The 10884-nt window shown below is 47.2% G+C and overlaps 1 protein-coding gene across 1 annotated transcript in view; it reads left to right on the forward strand.

Annotated features, from left to right (window-relative positions):
• ACTN2 (actinin alpha 2) overlaps window positions 1–10884 on the forward strand; it is a 77512-nt gene that overhangs the window by 53673 nt on the left and 12955 nt on the right. The window contains exons 10-13 of the mRNA XM_029201013.1: window positions 56–286; window positions 2750–2897; window positions 4780–4930; window positions 9247–9355. Coding sequence (XP_029056846.1) covers window positions 56–286; window positions 2750–2897; window positions 4780–4930; window positions 9247–9355 — 639 coding nt within the window. The remainder of the gene's footprint in view (window positions 1–55; window positions 287–2749; window positions 2898–4779; window positions 4931–9246; window positions 9356–10884) is intronic.

Raw genomic sequence — 10884 nt, forward strand, 5'->3', positions numbered from 1 at the left:
GTGTGTGTGTGTGTGTGTGTGTGTGTGTGTGTGTGTGTGTGTGTTTTGGGAACAGCTTTTGGAATGGATTCAGCGCACGATCCCCTGGCTAGAGAACCGGACCCCTGAGAAGACCATGCAGGCCATGCAGAAGAAGCTGGAGGACTTTCGGGATTACCGCCGGAAGCACAAGCCTCCCAAGGTGCAAGAGAAGTGCCAGCTGGAGATCAACTTCAACACCCTGCAGACCAAGCTGAGGATCAGCAACCGGCCGGCCTTCATGCCCTCTGAGGGCAAGATGGTGTCGGTGAGTAGCCCCCTGGCCCCGGGGCAGCCCCCCCTTTTCTTTTTTCTTTTCCCAAAGTCCTTCCTCTGATGGGCCACTGAGAAGAGGCACTGACTGTAATTCTGGCCCTGTGACCGCTCCCTTCTGGATACTTTTCTCCCTGCCGTCATGCAGTTCTTGACCCTCACTGCTCTTGGTGCCTCACGCAGAACAGGCCTCTGACAAACACCTAATGATGACGGTCCCCTTCCTCTCCTCCCCGCCTCTAGGTGGACCAGCATCTAGATCACAGGTCCTCTGTCCCCTCCTGTCACCATCTCCCCGATTCACCTTCTCCAGGCCTCAGTCCCATATTTACATCCCTCTTTGCATCATCAGTTTCTCCCGCTCTGCTGAAGCTTTCACAGCCGCATAGGAAGCGCTCTAGCATCTGCCAGACGAAAATGAAAACCTCCTATGACTCCACACCTCCTTGCAGCACCTGTTCTGTTTCTCGTCTCCCCTTTGTAGCAGGACATCTAGAGAGAGTTCTTTATGGTACTGGTTTTTGGTCGCTTCCCGTTCCTTTATGTCTTTTACTCTTCAACCTGCAGTAAGTAATCCGGCTTCCGTCCACCCTAAGACAGACTGTTCTGTTCAAAGTCAACGGCGTTCGTGTTGACAACCTAGTGGTCACTTTTTTTTTTTTTTTTGCGGTACGTGGGCCTCTCACTGTTGTGTCTTCTCCCGTTGCGGAGCACAGGCTCCGGACGCGCAGGCTCAGCGGCCATGGCTCACGGGCCCAGCCGCTGTTTCGGCATGTGGGATATTCCCGGACCGGGGCACGAACCCATGTCCCCTGCATCGGCAGGCGGACTCTCAACCACTGCGCCACCAGGGAAGCCCCCTAGTGGTCACTTTTATTTTCATGTTCGCCATAGCTGTAACCATGGCCTTCTTCTTGAAACTCCTTCCACCCTTGAACTTAGCTGAGCTCCTCCCACCTGACCACCGAGTCCTTCCCGTCGCTGTTCACAGCTTTGCCTCCTCCTGTCCCTGGGCTGTGTGTAGGTGGATGGTTTGTGGGTACAGGGATGCTGACCTTCTTCCTCTGTCTTGATACCTGCAGGTGACCTCATCCAGGCCCGTGACTTTAACTACCAGCTGTAATGGCAACACCTCCCAAATTTACATCTTCAGCTCTGATTTCTCCCCCAGTTCCAGGTTCATAGAGTCTCTTGGATGTCTCAAAACCTAACATCCAAGAGTCCTCCCGCAGTGATCTCTGTCTTAGTAAATAGCATCACCATCCCCTAAGTTACTAAAGCCCCGACCCCAGGTGTCATCACTGATCCTCCTGGTCTGTCCCTTTCTTGTACCTGGTTCCTCAGCCAGTGCCACTGGCTCTGCGTCCAGATTATATCTTAAGTCTGAGCAGCCCTTCAGCTGCTGTCGCCTATGCTAAGCCACCAGTGTCTCTCCTTCAACCTTGCAGTAACCCTCTCACTTGCTTTTCTTGTTCTTTTTCCCCTAAAATGCATTCTCTACGTAGCAGCTGCCATCATCTTTTTAAAATATAAATCAGAGCGTGTCTCCTTTCTTCTCAGAACCCTCCAGTGACTTCCCGAAATACTTAGAATAAGATCCAGATTCCTTATCTGGGATCCGATGTGGTCTGACCCCATGGCCACCCTGCTGACCATGTCTCTGGCTGCTCTACCCCTCACCCACTATGCGGCCGCCGCGCCTGCTGTGGTCCTTCCCCTACGTGGAGCGCACCCCGTCCTCGGGCCTTTAGCTCGTCCCCCACTTCATCACATACCTGGCTTTTCCATGAGTGAGGTCTGGGCTCCAATGCCACCTCCTCAGAGGGGTCTCCTCTCAGTAACCCACCTAAAGGAACTGCCCCGACTGGGCTCTCATCAGCATCCCTTGACCGTGATTTGTTTTTCCTTCAGAGTGTATCGCTATCGGAAATAGGAATTACACTTGTTGTTGAATGCCTTATTTAATGTCTTTCTCCCCCAACAATCATGAAAGCTGCACAGGGGCCCAGGGAACTTTACAGGTGCTGTTGTTCACTCTTATATCCAAGGCTCTCACTGTGCCTGGCACGTGCGTGATGCCGGGGAGACAGTTAATGGCTGACTGAACCCAGTCGCTGAGTCAGAGTCGTTTTGGGCTGAGTCACTGTGAGGCTTCATCTTCTCGTAGCCAGAAAATTAAAGCCCCGTTAGCCTTTGTCCACATCCGGAGAAGCATCAGGTTAAATGTTTGCCGATGAGAACCGTGATCTTAGGTCTAAAAGGGTGCAGTGGTAATGAAGATGTTTAGAAGCCAAAACATTTGAATGGCTATTTGGGGCGGGTGTGGAGGCACAGGGGTGAGGGAAAGACAAGAAGACACAAAGGAAAACACTGTTGGACGTGGTGGAGGGGATTCGTAGAGAGGCCCAGGAGGCCAGGGCGTAACGGACGCGCCTTCGCCGGTCCCCACCCATCCCAGGACATCGCGGGCGCCTGGCAGCGGCTGGAGCAGGCGGAGAAGGGCTACGAGGAATGGCTGCTGAATGAGATCCGGAGGCTGGAGCGCGTGGAGCACCTGGCAGAGAAGTTCCGGCAGAAGGCGTCCACGCACGAAACCTGGGCCTACGGTGAGTCCACAGGATGCGGTGGGGCTCCTGGAGAATCGGGCCTGAGCTATGGACAGAGCCCCACGTGCAGTGACCACTGTCCCTGGTGCCTGTGACCCTGTGGGCAGCTGCCCTCGCCCCTCTCTCGTCTGCTGTCCCAGGTACTGTGGTTCTTCAAGAGGTGGGTGTGGGGAATTCCCTGGTGGTCCAGTGGTTAGCACTCGGCGCTTTCACTGCCGTGGCCCGGGTTCAATCCCTGGTTGGGGAACTAAGATCCCGCAAGCAGCGTGGCACAGCCAAAAAAAAAAAGAAAGAAAAAAAAAAGGAGGTGAGTATGAAGATGGATGTTTTTATAAAACAGGACTCACAATGCGTTCTTCCCACACTTACCTGCATAGGGTATCTGCCTCCTCCTGACTCCCCCGCTTTCTTCTATCTGATTCCACAAGCATCTGTTTATTCCCTAACTGCGGGTCAGACAGCCCTGGCCCAGACACTAGCTTCTGCTGATGGAAGGTTTATTAAGTGCCGCAAAGCAACATATAATTGCCCACTTAGAAAATCTGCTTGGAAAGGAAGAACACGAGGTGTGATTTTCTATAGTCTTAACTCCTTTGTTTCACTTAGGTTCATCTACTTTCAGGCCTTGCAGACATACCTGTTTCCATGGCCGTGATACTATGGTCATGAGTTTTTTGGCTCAGTTTTTTGGCTCTGCTGTTTGCTGAGGTTAAAGAACAAAACATTCACCTCATTGCATGGTAATCTATTTCGAGGAAGGGCAGGGAGGTTCCCCTCATCCCTTGGGTCCCTTTTGCTTTCTTGCTGCTTGATTGTTGGCGTTGCTCAGCGAGACGGTCACAGGCACAGACATGCAGTTGATACTTCCCAGCTGTGGGCCTTGGATGCATTCTCACCTCTCAGGGCCTCAGCGTCCTCTCCAAAGTGGAATAACAATCATACCTCCCTCACAGGGTTTTGATGAAGACTTAATGAGTTTGTATTTATAAAGTAGTAAAATTGGTATCTGGCAGATGGTAAGTGCTGTGTTGTCATTAAACATGTGAACACTTGTTTTCCATGTCTAGCTTTGTGGAATTAAATTCTTAAAGGTCATCAACCAGGGAATAAAAATGGGTCCAGTTATAACCACAGCAGTTGCTTAACTTAGGACGTATTTGTGGGGAAATAGGTGGAGTTTCGGAGAGAAATTTTTCTAATGTTATTACATAAAAAATCACAAGCTGGGGGCTTCCCTGGTGGCACAGTGGTTGAGAGTCCGCCTGCCGATGCAGGGGACACGGGTTCGTGCTCCGGTCCGGGAAGACCCTGCATGCCGTGGAGCGGCTGGGCCCGTGAGCCATGGCCGCTGAGCCTGTGCGTCCGGAGCCTGTGCTCCGCAACGGGAGAGGCCACAGCAGTGAGAGGCCCGCATACCGCCAAAAAAAAAAAAAAAAAAAAAATCACAAGCTGCATTTAACCACATTAAAAGAATAAAGCTTTCAAACAAAAAGAATTGGAGTAAAGGTTGAGCCCATGGGCAGACAAATAGAGTACAAATGTTTTACCTAATAATCCCAGGTAATTTCTGTGAGCTAATAATTACTAACTTAACTGAGCATCTCACGGGAAAGTCAGATACTTGCTTCTTAGGTTTATCACAGACTTGTTATTTAGAAAGTGCTCAGCGTGCTTTCCGCCCAGTATTTGTAGACACGAGCTTTCAGAACACAGAGGGACTCGGGGCCTTAGCAGAGTGACAGCCTGAATTCCAATTGAAATGTGGCCTCTGCCTCTCGGGGCTGTCCTTCTTTCCTCCTCTTGGTTCTATGGAATCACCCAGTACTTTGCATAGAGGCTGAAGTGTGACAGCACTCACATTCCCTTGCTACAACCATTGCAGGCAAAGAGCAGATCTTGCTGCAGAAGGATTACGAGTCGGCGTCTCTGACCGAAGTCCGGGCTCTGCTGCGGAAGCACGAGGCATTCGAGAGTGACCTGGCGGCGCACCAGGACCGCGTGGAGCAGATCGCGGCCATCGCGCAGGAGCTCAAGTACGTGCTCTGTGTGGGTGCCAGTGCTGACATTGAGCCCTGGGTCCAAGTGAGGACTCGGTGGAGAGCTTCCCCAGGCATTCCCAGAGAGGGGCAGGGGAGCTTGCCTTTCCTGTCCTGTCCTAGATGTATCCATAGAACCAAGCCAGAGGACCCTGTGACGGGATTGGTCCTGTTTTTTGTTTTAATTGAAATATAGTTGATTTACAGTGTTGTGTTTGATAGTTTCAGATGTACAGCAAAGTGATTCAGTTATACATATATATATCTATTCTTTTTCAGATTCTTTTCCCTTCTAGGTCATTACAAAATACTGAGTACAGTTCTCTGTGCTATACAGTAGGTCCTTGTTGACAACCCAATCAAAAAATGGGCAGAAGATCTAAATAGACATTTCTCCAAAGAAGACATACAGATGGCCAACAGGCACATGAAAAGATGCTCAACATTGCTAATTATTAAAGAAATGCAAATCAAAACTACAATGAGGTACTAACTCATACCAGTCAAAATGGCCATCATCAAAACGTCTACAAATAATAAATGCTGGAGAGGGCGTGGAGAAAAGGGGACCCTCCTACACTGTTGGTGGGAATGTAAATTGGTGCAGCCACTATGGAAAACAGTACGGAGGTTCCTTAAAAAACTAAAAATAGAGTTGCCATATGATCCTGCAATCCCTGGGCATATTTCTGGAGAAAACTGAAATTCAAAAAGATACATGTACCCCTGTGTTCATAGCAGTGCTATTTACAGTAGCCAAGACATGGAAACAACCTAAATGTCAATGTCCATTGACAGATGTCCATTGACAGATGAATGGATAAAGAAGATGTGGTACATATATACAATGGAATACTACTCAGCCATAAAAAAGAATGAAATAATGCCATTTGCAGGAACATGGGTGGACCTAGAGATTATCATACTAAGTGAAGAAGTGAAGTAAGCCAGACAGAGAAAGACAGATATCATATGATATCACTTATATGTGGAGTCTAAAAAAAAAAAGGTCCTTTTTTAAAAATAAATTTATTTATTTTATTTGTTTATTTTTGGCTGTGTTGGGCCTTGTTCTGCGCACGGGCGCGGGCTTTCTCTAGTTGCAGCAAGCGGGGGTTACTCTTGGTTGCAGTGCGTGGTTTCTCTTGCAGTGGTTTCTCTTGTTGCAGTGGTTTCTCTTGTTGCAGAGCGTGGGCTCTAGGCGCGTGGGCTTCAGTAGTTACGGCGCATGGGCTCAGTAGTTGTGGCTCACGGGCTTTAGAGCACGGGCTCAGTAGTTGTGGCGCATGGGCTTAGGTGCTCTGCAGCATGTGGGATCTTCCCTGACCAGGGCTCGAACCCGTGTCCCCTGCATTGGCAGGCAGGTTCTTAACCACTGCGCCACCAGGGAAGCCCTTTTTTTTATATATAAGGAGATGCACTGACTTCCTCTCTGGTGCTTTGATTGTGGTAGCATCCCTGTGTCCTCCCATTGGGCAGCACCCCCAGCCCCAGCACAGGCAGCTTCGTATCCAAGAGGATGAGAAACAAGTAACAGGACAGAGCACGGCTCGCAAAGGTGGCCTCACCCAGGCCTGGGTGCAGGAGACGGGACCACACTGCCCACCCAGAAACCAAAAACAAGACACCTCTGAAAGAAGAAACATTAAGGCCCCACTTTTCTTTGTTGTCAAATAAGTGCCATTTCTTTTTCATGCTTTTTATTTTATGGGAGGAGCTAGCATGAGGTTGAGCCCAGGCTGGTTTACCCAGTGGGAGTTGTAGGTCCTGCTGGTCCAGGTGGTGCTGCCTCTGGCTGTGGCCACCCTCTGGGAGAGGGGCCTCCCTGCGGTGTTTCTAAGCTTTTTTTTTTTTTTAAGACCCTTGCTTCTTTTTGATAAATACAGAATTTCATTCCCTACTTCTCTTTCATTATAACCACGGATATATTTGCACAATTTTTAGAGCCTGTCACATAATGATAACTTTAAACAACCAATAATAAATGTTTATTATGATATGTTACATTTTAAGACCCCCATGTTGCTCACTCTTAACCAGATGATTGAGATGGCCTCTTTTAAGAGTATCTTCCTATTTGGCCTTGCCTAAATATATTCTTAATTATTTGTCGTCTTCATATCTAATTTGTTCACTGTGTTTGTGGCCTTACTCTTATTTCTCATGCTTCTTGCATGTTGGCTGTTTGGCTGCTTGTTAACAATTACAAATAAAATAAGGGGGAGAAACTCAAGCAATTGAATGCTCTATCATAGCTCCCATAAGTAATTTGGAATGGTTTTAAGTGTTGCCCTTAAAATTTAAGTAATAATTTTATATTATTATTATTCTCGGTTATCCTCAATGCGTATTTCTTTACACAGTCGAGAGAGGAACCACAGAATTTAAAGATGTGCTCATCTTACTGTTATTAGTCTCCCTTTCCTTTTTACCTTTTCTAAAATAACGAACATGTTCGTGCAGTTCTTAAAGTACAAAAAATAAAAATAGGGCTTCCCTGGTAGCGCAGTGGTTAAAAATCCGCCTGCCAATGCAGGGCACACGGGTTTGAGCCCTGGTCAGGGAAGATCCCACATGCCGCAGAGCAACTAAGCCTGTGCACCACAGCTACTGAGCCTGCACTCTAGAGCCCGTGAGCCACAACTACTGAGCCTGCGTGCCGCAACTACTGAAGCCTGCGCGCCTAGAGCCCGTGCTTTGCAATAAGAGGAACCACCGTAATGAGAAGCCTGCTCACCACAACGAAGAGTAGCCGCCGCTCACTGCAACTATAGAAAGCCCACGTGCAGCAACGAAGACCCAACACAGCAAAAAATAAATAAATAAATTTATTAAAAAAAATAAAAATAGTATGCACAGTTATGCAAACCCTAAGTTCTTGAAAGCAAGTAGGAATAGAGCTAGTACGTATGAATTAGAGAAGAGGGAAAAATGTACACCCTAAAGATAACCATGGAGAGATTAGTGTTGATGTCTCCATTGTGGATCAGTAGACGGTTCCTAGGTTTTTGTTTTTGAAATCTTTCTGTTCTTTAATAGTTGCATTTTGAAGGGCCATGGCCTTTTCACTTTGTATTCAAGGCTGTGCACATTGCTGGTGTATTTTGGTTGGCTTTGGTTACCTGGTTATAATAATAAGCACAGAATCTCAATCCATCTCAATTAGTGAAGTGTGTGTATGTAGAAAGCTGCTCTTAAGAGCTGGACAGGCTTTCATCAGGTGATAGGGAGCTTCTTACCCACTGAAATGACACTCAGATCACAACTGTATGCATCTTCTTTATTCAGTAAAAGAAACAGTAACATTCAATAAGGACAAGCTAATATCACTTAAGAGAAAAAACAAGTAATAAACAACCATTGCCTTCATTTAGAGTTGGAAGAAGAAATAAACTTAAGCTTCAGGGAAATGGATTTGGATGGATAGGAGGGAGTTTCCTAAAAGCCTCACCTTGGACCATTTTTGAAGGAGAAGTCTCCTGAAGATGTCTTTAAACCTCCCTGAGTCTTGCTTTCATCTTAACTAAAAGGGTGATTACATTTTGTCCAGGATTCAAACTTTTTACCCCCAGAGATAATAGGTTAACCATCTAGTCGAGAATCTGCTTGAATGGTAAGTTCAAGTTACTTCACGTCACAGAGATCCCGTTAGGATGTACAGACGGGGCTGGAGAGGAAGAGGGACTACGGAGTGAGAAATCATTTTGTTCCTGCTGTCACACGAATGGCATAAGACGAGTTGGAATCTTTGTCAGAAGAGGAAGGGCTCTGTCCTGCCAGGCTCAGCGGCCCAGTGCCCCTCCTGGACATGGTGCCCCATCCAGCCCCGTGCCCTTTGAGGGCAGCCAAGGACACGAAGGGGTGCAAGCTGATCCCTCCCTCCCTCCCTCCCTCCCGCATGACTCATTTGATGTTCCCATCCCCGTGGCTTCAGCACAGCCCCTGGGACTGTCCTCCAGGTCAGATACTTGGCTTCATTTACAGGTACATCACCACTTAAAAATAATGCACTCCGGAGGCCTGGCCAAGAAAACAAAGGGAGAATAGAGTTAGCCTACAGTGTCGAGAAGACAGCGTTTCTCTCTGTTTAGAAATCTGTTGACCACCAAGAGTTTTACTAATTCTTCTCATGATGTAAGGGAATAGTGATCATGTTTGCGATGGTGATGATGAACAAAACCCTGAAATACCCTGCCAGTTCCCCATCAGATCTTTTTTTTTTTTTAAAAAATTATCATCTGTTTATTTTGAGCCCATGTCCACTTTTCTTCACGTCACCTGGGAAAGTCAATCTTTATTTTCCCTTCTGATAGTGAACTAGACTATCACGATGCTGTGAACATCAATGATCGGTGCCAGAAAATCTGTGACCAGTGGGACAGGCTGGGAACGCTCACTCAGAAGAGGAGAGAGGCCCTGGAGGTGAGTCTCCAAGCCACCTGTTGGCATGAAATCTTTTAATAGGGGCTCTTTCAGTAAGTCACTGTTACTTTGTTTTTCTGTGGTATGGTGTGTATAAATCGAAACAGATTATCTAGGGAAGGGAGCTTCTACAGAGAAAATGAAAAGTAGGAGAAAGAGGGAAATGGAAAGTTGGTAGTTTTGTACTGTAATTTATCCATACGGCAGTGATGCATCCTTTTGAATTAAAGGAACAAAAGTCCAGTAGTAGTAATGAGATAACGGTATAAACTCATTTTCTGTGAAGTAGTAATGGCAGATAATTCCCCCAGAGTCCTTATCTGAGAGTAAATTGAGCCATGAATGAGTCAGGAAATCAAGAGGAACGGAAGTTGAGATGTGCAAAGGGAAAATGGCAACACATGTTGAAGTAAGGAAAAATGGATATGAAACAGAATCAGGATGAATTTGGCCTTGTTCAAGTATAAGGCTTGGAGAAACAGCTGGTTTTTAGCTGAACCTCATCGTCTCTCACCACGGAAGACTCAGAAGACGTGACAGAAAGAAGCAGTTAGCAGTTTTCTGAGTCTTTTCACCCTGACTGATGAAACTTTTAACACATGTGACACCAAGCTTCCTGGATGCCAGCCAGCGGTTAACATATCCACCTAAAGCAAAAGGCTGAGAGAAAGGAAGGACCAGGCATATAACAGAGACAGCTCAAATATTTTAGAACAGGAGGAAAAATGAATCTAATTATGGAAGACTTGAAGATACCAGACGCTTCCGTGCCAGCTCCCCGCCCTGTCTGCCATAGGAAACGCGTAGTACCATTCTCGGTGGCTTAAAGCCTTGTGCTTTCATATGCTCAGAAAGGCAAAGAGGGTCTCTGTGTGAAATCCTGAATGAGGATTTAAGAATATGGAACTGTAGTTCCTTCTGTCTTCTCTAGGCGACTTTTGGGAAAGGCACACTGTTGATTATGAAATGAGGAAGATACCGTGAATTTCCTGTGAACCAGCACGGTTAGGGAATCAGGTCCTATAACTTACAAAGTACTGCTTTAGCTGAAATCAAGTGCCTATATACCCTATGTGGATTCTCAGTTTTCAAAAGAGTAGCATGTGGTAGAGTATTTTAAATACTTTCAGAACAGTGTGACTCTGGATGTTGTTAAATCCGTCTCTGATGCACAAGGCACTTCGGAGACCTGCAGGGCTCAGCCTCATCATTTGAACATCAGTTGATCTTTTGTATACACAAGCTAATGATGAGAGGATTGTGACCATCAAAACGTCAGATAGGGTTTCCCTGGTGGCGCAGTGGTTCGGAATCTGCCTGCTAATGCAGGGGACACGGGTTCGAGCCCTGGCCTGGGAAGATCCCACATGCCGTGGAGCAACTAGGCCCGTGAGCCACAATTAACTGAGCCTGCGCATCTGGAGCCTGTGCTCCGCAACAAGAGAGGCCGCAATAGTGAGAGGCCTACGTACCGCGATGAAGAGTGGCCCCCGCTCGCCACAACTAGAGAAAGCCCTCGCACAGAAACG

Source organism: Monodon monoceros, unplaced genomic scaffold, assembly GCF_005190385.1.
Source record: "Monodon monoceros isolate NGI ecotype Baffin Bay Population unplaced genomic scaffold, NGI_Narwhal_1 Super_Scaffold_4, whole genome shotgun sequence".
NCBI lineage: Eukaryota > Metazoa > Chordata > Mammalia > Artiodactyla > Monodontidae > Monodon > Monodon monoceros.